Genomic DNA, 13657 nt, shown 5'->3' with positions numbered 1-13657 from the left:
CAATCAGTGATTCTCTCTCATCATTGATGTTTCTATTTCTCTCTCCTTCTCCCCTTCTCTCTAAAATCAATAAAAAAATATTAAAAAATTTTATTAAGAGGGTAGCTCTCATGTTAAGTGTTCTTAATATGATTTAAAGAAAGTGTCTATAAAACCAAAATTAGGAAGATAAAACACTGCTGATGATAGTCTAAATTTGGCTTAAGTAACCAAAAACCTGAGTTGTTAAATGAGAATCCAGAGTTACCTGTGGGTGTGTGGTAAGCAAGGAGGATCCTGAGACGTAAGACACCTTCTCATAATGGGACTGGATAATCCAGTTGGAGCTTCCAAGGGCATAGCCGGAGCTGAGCGGAGTCACCTGGACCGCACCAAACAGCTCCTGGAAAAGAACCGCAGGAAGAAGTGATGAGCTTTCAGCAATGCAGTCATGCAGGCAAGTCTGTAGGAGAAAACAGCAGAAACAGCCTTCTCCACTCAGAAACGACTTCAAAGTAAACCAGAAAGTCTGAAGTAAAACAAAGATCCATGTGGCAGACACAGAAAGCAACCCCATCGTTTTGACTTGTCACCTTTCAGAGAGTTTCGGTGCATCCACATGGCACCAGGCACTCAGGCCTCACTCAGTGAAAGGCAGAGCGGATATATTACCAAATAAACCAAAGAGACAAATACTTCAGTTTCTTTTTCTTTACAGGTTGTTATTCTCATGGTTGTTCTATACCGAATGACTCTGGGCATAAGTTGATAGGAATGGGAACCTTATCAGGTCAGAGCTCAAAAGTTATACTTGGCCCTGATCGGTTTGGCTCAGTGGATAGAGCGTCGGCCTGCGGACTGAAGGGTCCCAGGTTCGATTCCGGTCAAGGGCATGTACCTTGGTTGTGGGCACATCCCCAGTGGGAGGTGTGCAGGAGGCAACTGATCGATGTTTCTCTCTCATCGATGTTTCTAACTCTCTATTCCTCTCCCTTCCTCTCTATAAAAAAAAATCAATAAAATATATTTAAAAAAAAAAAAAGTTATACTTGCCAAGTTGCTTCTTGATCCCTTTATTCTCCCTGTTTCCTGTTTCACTTGTCCAAAATCTGTCCTAAAGTGAACAGAATGACATGCCTTTCTTTCTCTTGACTTATTACATGCTGGCCAATCAAATGCAGCCAGTGATGGGGAATGCAAGGGTTAGGAAGGAGCCCAGTAAGAACCTGGGAGGGATGGAGGAAAGGGACAGACACTGTTCTGTCTTCAGCGTGCACAAGTACATAATTAGTGATCAAATGGCTTATAAAGGGAACTATGGGATCCTACCATAAAACCAGTATGAATAGAAAGCATTCTTAATCACTTAAGATCATATCAACACTCACAATTTTCTGAGAATATCCCACCAGCTGGATTTTACTCAGGGCGGAGTTCACCTCTTGCATTGTATAGCATCTTCTCCAGGTTGATACTTCCACTGCGTCCTTGAGAGGAGAGGGCAGCAGCCTGTAAATGCATCACAATGCCAGTTCTTTAGGTTCTAGAGGTTCCTTTCAAGTACTTTGTTCATTTTGTCTAAGTTGTCCAACTTACTGGCAGATAACTGTCCATGGAATTGTGATCTTTTTTCTTTCTCTTGGTCGAACTGTCCTCTCTTTCATCTCTGGCTCCAGTAATTTAAGTCTTCTCTTTTTTTTCTTGGTCAATCTAGCTAAAGGTATGCCAGTTTTGTTGACCCTTTCAAAGAACCAACTTTTGGTGTCATGGATTTTTTTCTATTGTTTTTCCGTTCTTAATTTTGTTCATCCAGCATATAGCTGGATCTTTTTTACTTTTTATTCAGTCTGATGTTATTTGACTGACTTGTTTAAGCCATTTACATTTAATATTATTGATATAGATGGTTTATGTCTGCCAATTTAATTTTTTTCTATGTCTCATGTCTTTTTCTTCATCTATTTTTCCTTTACTATTTTTTAAAATAAGATAGTAAGTGAATATTTTTGGATGTAGCTTCTTCTTTCGTACCCCCCCACCCTTTTTTAAAGTTATTTCCTTAGTAGTTATTCTAGGGCTTACCACATACATCTTACTTAGCATCTTACTTGTGAGATGGCATCTCACATAAGATAAATGTTCACAAAAGATAAATGAAGTAAACTTTACTCATGGGCCAGCAAAGCAATAGAAATGGGCCTGGTTAAACGCAGATGAGGCTTGGCATAAAAGAGGAAAGTAAAACGTGATTTGTGATCTTTCAGACCAGCCTCAGGAACATCCATTAAAATAAGCAAACAAACAAAATGGGTCATTAGAAATACATTTTATCACTTGCTCTAACATAAGCAAGAACAGACCTGAAAAGTGACTTCCCTGAGAGTCTCAGGACAATACAGAGGAAGAGACTTCTGATGAACTGAATGTGTGCGTTAGCTCTGCTCTCTCCTGAAATATCCCTGAGCACTAACAGTAAAGGGCTTCACACACACACACACACACACACACACACAGACACACAAACACACACACGGTCATATACACACATAGACACACAGACACGCATGCACTCATGCACCCTCAAGACAAAGAGAAACAGAGAAGAGACAATAGCAACTGCATTCTGGAAAGTAAAAAATAGGACAAATGGTAACTGTCTTAGCAGACCCAGGAAAGTTCAATTCAAGTAACTTAATTTATACCACAGAACCCACAAAAAGCTCAGCAATTGAAAACAGTAGGTACGTCTGGAAATAAAGTTGAAGATGGGCCTAAAAACAAGAGGATTTATTTAAAAAAACCACACAACTGATTAAGAAATAGAACCTTCCAGTTCTCCTCACCTATCCCATACAGCTCAGCAATTGTCCCTTCCCCTCCCATGCATATCCCAGAGGTCATTCCCAGGAGAGAGTAAAAGTGAGAGTCAGGACAAGGAGAAACCCTCAACCACCGAAGGCAGTATTTTTAAGCAAAAGTTTATATACTAGTGCCTGGGTTGCAGGCTTGATCCCCAGTAGGGGGAATGCGGGAGGTAGCCCATTAACAATTATCTCTCATCATTGATGTTTCTCTCTCTCTCCTTCTCCTTTCCTCTCTGAAACCAATAAAAATATATTTTTTAAAAATTATACAAGATGTGAAAGAGCCATATAAATGAAAAATTAGAAAAGCTTTAAAATGATGTGGCAACTCAATAAATAATTAGAAGTAATAAAAAATCAGAAATGAAGACTAAACTAATAGATACACAAGAGTGAATAAACACAACAAATAATACTGTTAAGTAATATATAGGAAGAAAAAAAATAAACACCAACAAGAAATGGAGAGATAAGAATTTGAAGAAAAAAGTGGCAATGTGGCCTGAAGACAGGCGAGAAGATGTAACATACAGACAATGGGAGCCCCTGATAGAAATCCAAGCAAGGGAACAGAACAAATACCAAAAACCATGATTGGTAACCTAAAAGGAGGTTTGAAACTACATACTGGAAGAACATGCTACATACCTGAGAATACTGACCCAGAAAAACTCACATCAGATATATTCGGAGAAAACATTTAGACTATATAAAACTTTGGGTGTATAGGTTAAAAGAGCAAATGACTTATAAGGAAAAAAAAATTAGATTCTACTTGTGTTTTCAACAGTAATGCTTTACTAGAAGAAAACAGAGTTAACTTATTTAAGACACTCAGAGAAAGAAAATGCAAGCTGAGAATTATACATCTATCAAAACTGACTTTCCAGGTCACAGAGCACAGATAAAGAAATATTAACCCGCGAGAACTCGGGTACATTGTTCTTGTAACCCCATTCTGAGAGATCTTCTGAAGAATGAGTTTCAGACAACCAAAATGCTGACAGAAATACATGGGTTGGTAGTGAGCATTAAATATATAAAATATACAGTTATTTGTGGAAGACCAAATGAAGGCTAAAAGGAAGAGAGGATACTATATAAGGCTATATGTTCTGACAATAAATAGAAAGGAAAATATATATGACCTGTCCTCCGAAAAGGCCTACAAACAATGACCAATTCAGTAGCAATGAGCACTGCTAGCAACCAGAATGAGAATGAAAATTTCATTTCCCATTTCAAGAATCCAGAGTTTCTTGGAGAAATGGGTGACTCCAGATTTGGGGCAGGTAATGTAGAAGAGGAGTCTTAAGCATCCTGCTACATCAGATAGAGTGGGTTGTGATTATATTGGGGCAGAGAGGGGCTTTTGAATTAACTGAAAATTTTCTACCAGTATTTCTCAACTTGAGTAGTGCTTATAAGGGTGGTGGCTTTATAATAATTTATTAATGATAAATATTAATTTTGTGTGTTTTTTGTGTTTTATAATAAAAAGGTAAATATAAAAAATAGAAAAATTTATACCAAAATAAAAAATATGATAGCAAAAATAAAAAACTCATAGAAAGATTGAGAAATAAAGTTAAAAGAATATTCCAAGCAAAAGAACAAACAAAAACAGAGATGGAAAAGAGAAAATAATTTGAGTGACAATTCAGGAAGTTCAACATCTAAATAAAAAGAGTTCCAGAAAGAACACAAAAAATGAAAGAATCTAAAAAAATAAGGGGGGAAATTTTTTTAAAAACCAGAATTGAAGTTCTTGATTTTCTAGATGGGGGGGGGTCAGCAAACATCTTCTCTGAAGGGCCACAGATACTTTAAACTTTGCAGAGCACATACAGTCTCTGTCAAATTATTCAACTTGGCCATGTAATGCCATCGACAATATGTAAATGAATGACTGTGCCAATAAAACTCAAAAATTGGGGCAGGGCAGGTTTGGTCCATAAAACAGGGGCCTGGCCAGAGCTGCCACCCCTGTTCCTGCCACCCACTCGGTACTCAGCACATGCATGAAAACTATCCCTTAGTAAGACATCATAAACTTAGAGAACAAAGAGAAATTCTACAAGTTTCCACAGAGCAATCTACAGGATACATAACAAAAATCTACACTCAATTGCACTGGACTTTTCAATAGCATTTCTGGGAACTAGAAGAATAGAGCAATGCTTTCAAAATTCTAGGAATAAATTATATCTAATCTGCATTTCCATCCAGGTGTGAGGGTAGAACAAAGGCATTTGAGACATGCAGGGCCTCAGATAGTTTACCTCCCAAGCATGCTTTCTCAGGAAGCTATTGGAGGCTGTGTCCAGCAAATGAGGGTGAAAATAAGGAGGGGGAGGGGCAGGGCAGGGTCAGGACTTAGAAAATGGAGCTTCTAACAGAAGAAAGAAGCCCAGAAACCTTCAGGATCGTGGTGAAGATAATCCTAACCTGAAAGCTGTGCAGCAGGCTCAGGAGCAGCTAAAATCAGACCAGGGGAAGAGAAAAAACTCCGTGAGCGGATTTCTTAAGATGAAATTGTTAAAAAACAGAGCTTGAACATACTGAGGAGAGACTGCTAACAAGTGAGGCAGAGGTTGGACATAAATTAGTAATAAGTACATTGGAAATAAAGCAAATAAGCAAACAAGTTAATTAGTAACTCAAGGAGAAACAAAAAGTTGTGCAGAAAGGAAAATTTATCCTAATAATGTTATATGGCCTGTGAATGGCATACTAGAGATTTAGCCAAAATAGCATACAGATCATGTTGTTACAATTCCCTTTACCTGTTTCTTCAGCAAAAAAATACCTTCTACATAAAGAGTCACATGAAGATTTTCTTACCTCACTTATCTATCCTCTTGCTTTAGGTTTCACAGTATTTATTCAATAAAGATTTACTTAGTCCTAACCGTGGTCTCAGCATTAAGCCCTGTACGACATAAAGGCCTCTGCTCACAAGGAGCTCAAGTTTAAGAAAAATTTATAACAATACAAAGCAATAAATGAGTTGTGGCCTGGCCGGTGTGGCTCAGTGGTTGAGCGTCAACCCATGCACCAAGAGGTCACTGGTTGGATTCCCAGTCAGGGCACATGCCTGGGTTGTGGGCTCGATCCCCAGTAGGGGGCATGCAGGAGGCAGCTGATGGATGTTTTCCTCTCATCGACGTTTCTCTCTCTCTCTCCTTTCCCCCTTTGTCTTCCCCTCTAAAAAAAAAAAAGAGAGAGAGAGAGAGAGTTGTCAAAAGCCATGAGCCAGTCCTGGCTGATGTGGCTCAGTTGGTTGGGTGTCATTCCATGCACCGAATAGTTGCTGGTTCGATATTCCGGTCAGGGCACATGCCTGAGTTGCGGCTGGATTCCCAGCAGGGGGCGTGCAAGAAGCAGCCAATTGATGTTTCACTCTTGTGCTTGCGCTCTCTCTTCCTCCCCCTTCCTCTCTAAAAATCAATTTAAAAAAATCTTAAAAAAAAACCCATGATCCTTGACTGTATACTTGCCTTCACTCACAGGAGGTCCTAAGTAATATATTAAAAATGAAAATCTTCACACACACACACCCCCTCCTCCACTTTAATGGCTTGCCATTATAATCAGGATAAAATCTAAGGCTCTTAGTGAGGTAGCATAGTAAGCAGCTAGAAAAATTCCTGGGCAAGTGGAATGGGGAAACTGAGACAAGATAATTAAACAAGGCCAAACCATTTGACTGATTTACAGACAGCTAGTGAATCGCAAGATCTTCCCTAACATAGGACATCTGAGAACAAACGGTGTGTATACACCTCTCCTCCCTGACCAGAGAATACACAGCTTACATCACTCTGGTCGGGTAGATAGAGGACAGAGACCCAATTAATGCCATTTGTGTCAGCCAACCCCAAGGGCAGATGAAGTCAGGGGAACAAATAACAAAAACCCAATTACAGCCAGACAGGCCCAAGATAAAAATAAAATCACAAAGGCGAATAAAGAATAATCCCAAACTTGCCTGTATGCTCATTTTGATGCATCAGCATATTAAAAATGCACCTGGAAAGCTGATGAAAATTCTACCGAAGCCCTTCTTTAAGACACTCGCCCACAGAAGAGAGATAAAACCCTCCACAGAAGAGAGATTAAACCCTCCAGACAAAGGGTACCAGTGCAGGTTTGCTCTAGAGCAGTGGTCACCAACCGGTGGTCCGCGAACCACTGGTGGTCCATGAGGTCTGAAAGGTTGGCGACCGCTGCACTAGAGCACACCCATGCCCCTTCTCAGACATGAACTCTTCACTTTCTCCTAAACTCTAAAGGTCCCCACGAGACTTGCAACCAGGGGAGCAGTGGGCAGTGGCAGCTTGTCCAGGGCTAGCCCTCTGATCCTGTCTCCAAGGCCCCCTTTTTTTCTGACTCTCCAGTGAGCTAAAAGCAGCCCCACCTTGACTCACTTCTGTCATTCCAGCAACAAAATACTTCTACATAAAGAGTCACATGAAGGTTTTATTTCACTTATCTGTCCTCTTGCTTTAGGTTTCACAGTATTTATTCAATAAAGGTTTTCATACCCAGTGAGCTCACAGCAGCCTCACCCTGACTCACTTCTCTCCTATGACTTTTCTAGGGAGTCAAAGCAGAGCACCTCCTAGGCTCTCCTGTTGCTTCTTCTCCTTCGTTTCGCTGTCCCCAGCTTTAATAAATGTGCTCTCAAAACCACCTGGACTCGTGTGGTGAAACCTTTCCTGCACAAAGTCAACGCCCACCCGCTCCAGGCCAGTCCCTGTCTGATAACATCAGCATGACTTTATAAATTCCTTCTTTACCTAGGTCCTGCCTCAGCCTATATCCTTGGACAACATCATGGGGGTTAGGGATGCCGATCCCTGCACAGTCAAAAATCCACATATAACTCTGATTCCTCCAAAACTTTCTAATGGCCTATTATTGACCACAAGCCTTACCAAGAACATAAACAGTCAATTAACATACTAGTATTTTGTATGTTAAATGTATTACATACTATATTCTTATCATGAAGTAAGCTAAAGAAAAGATGTCAGCCCGGCCAGTGTGGCTCAGTGGTTGAGCATCGACCCATGAACCAGGAGGTCACAGTTCGATTCGTGGTTAGGGCACATGCCCAGGTTGAGGGCTTGATCTCCAGTGTGAGGTGTGCAGGAGGCAGCTGATGGATGATTCTCATCATCACTGATGTTTCTATCTCTCTCTCTGCCTCTCCCTCTCTCTGAATTCAATAAAAACGTTTTTTTAAAAAAACAATGTTAATAAGAAAATCAGAAAGGAAATACATTTACAATACTGTACGAGTTTATTTTAAAAAGTCCATGTAGAAGTGGACCTGCACAATTCAAACCCCTGCTGTTCAGTTCAAGGGTTGGTGCTATTGAGCTATAAACGGCTCTCAGTGCCAGGCTCCCTCAAGCCTGCAACCTCCCCTGTTGCCTTCTTCACATTCTGTGTGGACGATGCTTACTGCTGCCCTACTCCAGCTTTAAAATGTAGGCCATCTGTCCCTTTTTCTCAGTCTTGGGACACTGGAGTAGGCCAGGGCACATCCTATATTCTTTGGGAAACAGCCCAACCTGAGTATGAGGGACAGGGAAGAGGTACTGAAGCTCTGTTGGACGAGCTGCGGGCAGGGGTCAAGGCCACAGCTTCCCTTTCCCTTCCGTTTCCCTGTGTCTCTGCCACCCACGCTGAGGAAGGGAAGTTTCTCTCAGAGGCACTGTTACATCATGGAAAAAAAAAGACCTCTTTCCCTCTGTTACCTCTTGACCTCTGAGCCTCAGTTTCCTCATCGGTAAGACAGGGAGAGTATCACCTTCCTTTCAGAGTTGTCCTGACAGGTAAATGATACAGTGCATGTGTCTGGCAGAGAACAGATACTGAGTACAGATGGTCGCCAACCCTGCCCAGCACACACAGCCATCACAGCCCAGGAGCATTGTGTCTTCCAACAATTCAGCCCAAGGCGATATAGCCAGATGAGCAGCGAAGACTACGAACTTGAGTGGCCCAGGCACTTCTCCTGTAAATTCCTCAGGATTAGAGAACCCCATGGCTTGGGCCTCCTAGGGCTGCCCTTCATAAAAAATAAAGACTTCTCACACTCAACTGAGTTGGAGCAGAAGGCTCCTTAACTTTATCTGAGAGCTGGAAGGCTGTTGTGGGAGTGGCTAGTGAATGGGGAGCATAATGAATGACACTTGCAATCCAACTGCATCCCTCAACCCAACTGCATTTGTTTTATGTTGCCCTCAGCTTTGCCAAGGCCCTGCAACTGAGCCGCCTCTCTGAGAGGCTGAGCTGAACAGCCACACACAAGGCTAGAGTTAGACTGCTTTCTCTCCTCTGCCCTTCCCTCTCATCTCTTGACAACTAGTACTGCCATTACCCAAACTACCACCCGGACTCTACTTCCTTCCCTCGACGGCCCTTCCAGCATCCTCTCCCCTTCCCATCTAGGACAATGTTCTGCGAAAATTAAGCCGATTCATGTCTGAAACATTCTCTCTCCAAGTGAGGTATTTGGCTCCTTTAATGTTCCCACTCTCTGCTGGAGGGTAAACAATCAGATACGCAGCCTCCAGAGTAAGCTAGCACATGATCCCAGCCCTGGGTAAGGGAGAGAAGGAAGACTGAACATGCATGCATATTTCAGCCTGGATCTTTTCCCATCATTCCCTCCCCTCAGGAGAAACGGCACAGAAATTATAAACCTATGTTCCAGAGAAACTGGAGAAAGCATTTGTGTAAACAGAAACAGTCATGATAGTTTCTGATGACCCGTTTAGTAAAGCAATGTTGGAAGAAGGAGAAGAGTCTTGTTAAACACAATAACAAAAACAATAACTTACCTCTTATCCCATTACTAGAGGCCCGGTGCACAAAATTCATGCACTCGGGGTGTGGGGGGGGGACCCTCAGCCTGGCTTGCGCCCTCTCGTAGTCTGGGAGCCCTCGGGGGATGTCCGACAGCGTGGAGCGGGCCTAAGCCATCAGTCGGACATCCTTAGCACTGCTGTGGAGGTGGGAGAGGCTCCCACCACGGCCGCTGCACTCGCCAGCTGTGAGCCCGGCTTCTGGCTGAGCGGCGCTCCCGCTATGGGAGTGCATTGACCACCAGGGGACAGCTTCTGCATTGAGCGTCTGCTCCCTGGTGGTCAGTGCATGTCATAGTGAGCGGTCGTTCCACTGTTGGGCCAAAACCAGCTCTCCAACATCCCCCAAGGGGTCCCAGATTGTGAGAGGGCACAGGCCAGGCCAAGGGACCTCACTGGTGCAAGATCAGGCCAGGGAGAGACATGGGAGGTTGGCCAGCGGGGAGAGATATGGGAGGGTTCCAGGGCGTGTCCGGCCTGTCTCGCTCAGTCCCAATTGGCCAGACCCAAGCAGCAAGCTACCCTACCAGTTGGAGCGTCTGCCCCCTGGTGGTCAGTGCACATGACAGCGAGCAGTTGAGCAGCCTTAGCATATCATTAGCATATTACACTTTGATTGGCTGAACAGCCAACTGGATGACCAGACACTTAGCATATTAGGCTTTTATTATATAGGATATCATACTAGAGGCCCAGCGCATGAATTCATGCACAGGTGGGGTACAGCCGGCCCGCCCCGATCGGGGCTGATCAGGCCGGGCTGGCCAGGGGAAGGGGCCACGGGTGGTTTGCCCACCAGCCCCACCCCTGATCGGTGGTGGGGGGGGGGGTGATCAAGGCCGGGGCCCGCCGGGGGGAGGGGCCACGGGTGGTGGGCAATCTGGCCCCGACCCCTGGTCGAACTCCCGGTTGAGGGGACAATTTGCATATTAGCCTTTTATTATATAGGATTATTCACACAGTAGTATCATTTTCATTTCTGTGTCCTCCGCACTGAGCATAGTGCCAGCATAAAGACATTCAGAAGACAAATACCTGTTCTCGTAACACCTCAGGAAAGGTAAGAACCAGTGAGTAGATACTAATGAGTGCTATCTGAATGCACCAGTAAGTTTGGGTGGAAGTGAGCCCTAGGACAGTGGGTGAGGTGGTGACAACAGCAGAGAGGAATCGACCAGTGAGCCAGAAGAGGAAGGCAAAGCAGGTCCCAATGGAGCCTCGGCTGACCTACTCAGTGTAGGGTTTTGTGGCAGGCAGCTTCTGACACAGCTCCTGAGGATCCCACCTCCTGTTCACCCCCTTGTGCTGATCCCCTCCCCAAATGTGGCTTGCTTCTAGTGCAGTAATATGACAATGGCCACGGGTTGTCACTTCTAAGGTTGGGTCCTCTTGCCTGTTAGCTTTGATTTAACCAGCTGCCACGTTGTGAGATGCTCGGAGGTGAAGCCCTCGGCAAGGGCCTGAGGGAGGCATCGGCTCAAAGTCCTTGAGGAACCAAATCCTGCCAACAACCACATGGGTGGGCCAAGGAGGGATCCCTCCCAGCGGAGCTTGAGATAACCGGCCTGTGGGAGACCCGGAGCCAGATGATCCAGTTATTAACCAATCAGAAAGCTTTCTGAGGCCTGTTGTAGTACAGAAGCAGTGTTTTATTACCTTCCCTAAGTGTGAGCTTTTCTCGGGTCTCTTCAATGACTTTTTTACAAACTCTGTTTGTACAGAACTTCTGTAGAAGGCTAATGTGCATATCTCATTTAATTTTGATTTTTGCTTCTTTTAGTTGCAATATTGAGCAATTAACCTCTTTTTTCCCCCCGCCATATTTCCAAATGAGGTTAAAAACTTCCCTCCCAAATTGTTGTGAGCACTACAGCAAATGCGTAATAAAATAGATATTGTTATGTAAATAAATATATATGATATTCAGTACATATTAATTCCCCCTGACCCTTTTATTCTTCAATTCTTTGGGTACCTTATATACTCACTATACCCTTCAGATCTAAAACTACCTAATTATTTGCCATTTCTCTATTTGGAAATGTCTAGAAGGTTTCCTTTCTCATATAGGTTTGGTGACTATATCTTCACAAACAATTTGGGTAAGTTTTCTATCAGCTAGACAAGAGACTTAAACTAAAAATCAGTCAAATATATTGTTGGCATTTTCAAAGGTACAAAGTTTCATTCTTGTTTTACATAATGTGATCTTTCCATTATTTTCTCTCCTTCCTGGTGTGCACTGGGCTGATTTTATTTTAACTAAGCCATTCTACCATGTTTTCACCCACATTGCTCCTTTCTCTTAGAATAATCTCTGTCCTCATTCAAACCCTACTTACCCTGCCAAGACTAGCCTAAGTCTTGCCACTTGGTACCTAATCTTTGCTTGATAAACTCGAGTACAGGGATTGTCTTAAACTTTTGGGGGCATTTTTCTATGAACTTATTATAATGCCAGGCACTTGGTAGTTAATCAACAAATAAGTTTGAAGTTCTCTGAATTCCATATTTATACCCACGAATCTTCTTTTACTCTTTTGAGCTACTTACTTCCTTCTATCTCCTAACATCTTGTCTTTAACATCTTGTACCTTAGCTTTCCCTAGAACTCTCCTTACCCTCACCTGCGGACATTATCATACAGAGGCATTTAGAGAGCCATTCAAAGCCATTAGGATTATTGGCTGATAAGGAAATACAGTGGAAACAAGCTCTGGGTGTGTTTTTTTCTGGCTTTCTAATTTATCAAAGTCAAGTTCTCAGAGTCTAAATGTTTCATAAGTACTTTCTAAAAGATTTCCTTGTTTTGTTTTGTTCTTATCATACTCGAGTGCCTACTAAAGGGCTTCCCAGTGCTCTGACGCCAGGCCAGAGCTCTGCCTGTTCTCCCACCCAAAGCACAGGCAGCACACCAGCATGAGCTTTTGTGAAAAGGGGAGACTTGAAAGTCCACTGGGGCCACTTAGAAGCTTATAAATAAAACACTGGTTGGGCTTTTTCTAAGAGTTTGATGAATGAATGAACACAATGAATGTAAGAGCAAAATACAAAAGAATATAAGAAGCAGAAAAGTTGTTTCCTCTCATTACAGCAAACTGTGCTTGACACACACGTGGGTGGGGTGGGGTGGAGATGGGTGAGCAGAGTGACATCTAGATAGTTCACTGAATGTGGAGTTTCAAAAACCATGCATTTAATAGTAACCTGAAACTAGATTAAAACCCCGGAATTTTGTTTTAGATCAATTTATCTCTAAAAAGGACAAAGGCAATTGCTTAGGCTACCACAGGGTAACAGAAACAATTCCTGAGAGCACCTAAGCTATCTCTGCTTTAATTCTGTGCTCATGAAAAAAACTCTATCTATAATTTGATCTCGTAAGTGGACCTGCTGACCAAAACAGTGTGTCCTATAGAGATGAACCATTCTAATTCGGGAGCCAGGCAGACGTCTCAGTGTAATGTGATTACATGGAATTTTTGTGTGTTAGTCAATATCCTGGAAGTTGGGTTAGCCTGAATCAGAGGCTAATCAACTCTGAGCGAAATGGGATGATTAAGTTTCTGGGACTGCAATGCTGAAGAACACGCTGTGAGGACTCCAGCAAAGTACCACCACTCCACGGGGATCTGCTTAAGGAGCCTCTCCCTTGGACGTCTTTAAAAAGTGTAACATATGTGAGCTTAGAGATAATTTAACTCAATTCTTTTATTTCACAGAAAAGGAGATTGAGTCTCAGAACCTGAATGACAGCACTAAATAACTAGAGGCAACAGAGTTAGAAAATGGTTCAAGAGACTTTGAATGGTGACCACACAACATACAGATGATTTATTATAGAACTGTACACTTGAGACCTGTATTTTATTAACTGTTACCTCAATAAATTCAGTAAAAATTAAAAAAAAAGTGGAGAGAGGGAGAGGAAGG

General features: G+C 42.7%; 1 protein-coding gene across 1 annotated transcript in view; it reads right to left on the bottom strand.

Annotated features, from left to right (window-relative positions):
* INTS9 (integrator complex subunit 9) overlaps window positions 1-13657 on the bottom strand; it is a 95556-nt gene that overhangs the window by 28490 nt on the left and 53409 nt on the right. Inside the window, 2 exon segments of the mRNA XM_080673903.1 lie at window positions 248-382; window positions 1368-1488. Of these exon segments, the coding sequence (XP_080530029.1) occupies window positions 248-382; window positions 1368-1488 (256 nt within the window).

The sequence above is a fragment of the Plecotus auritus genome (assembly GCF_963455305.1).
Source record: "Plecotus auritus genome assembly, chromosome: 6".
Lineage (NCBI taxonomy): Eukaryota > Metazoa > Chordata > Mammalia > Chiroptera > Vespertilionidae > Plecotus > Plecotus auritus.
Note: the sequence above shows the minus strand (reverse complement) of the source record. Positions and strands in the feature narration are given on the sequence as shown.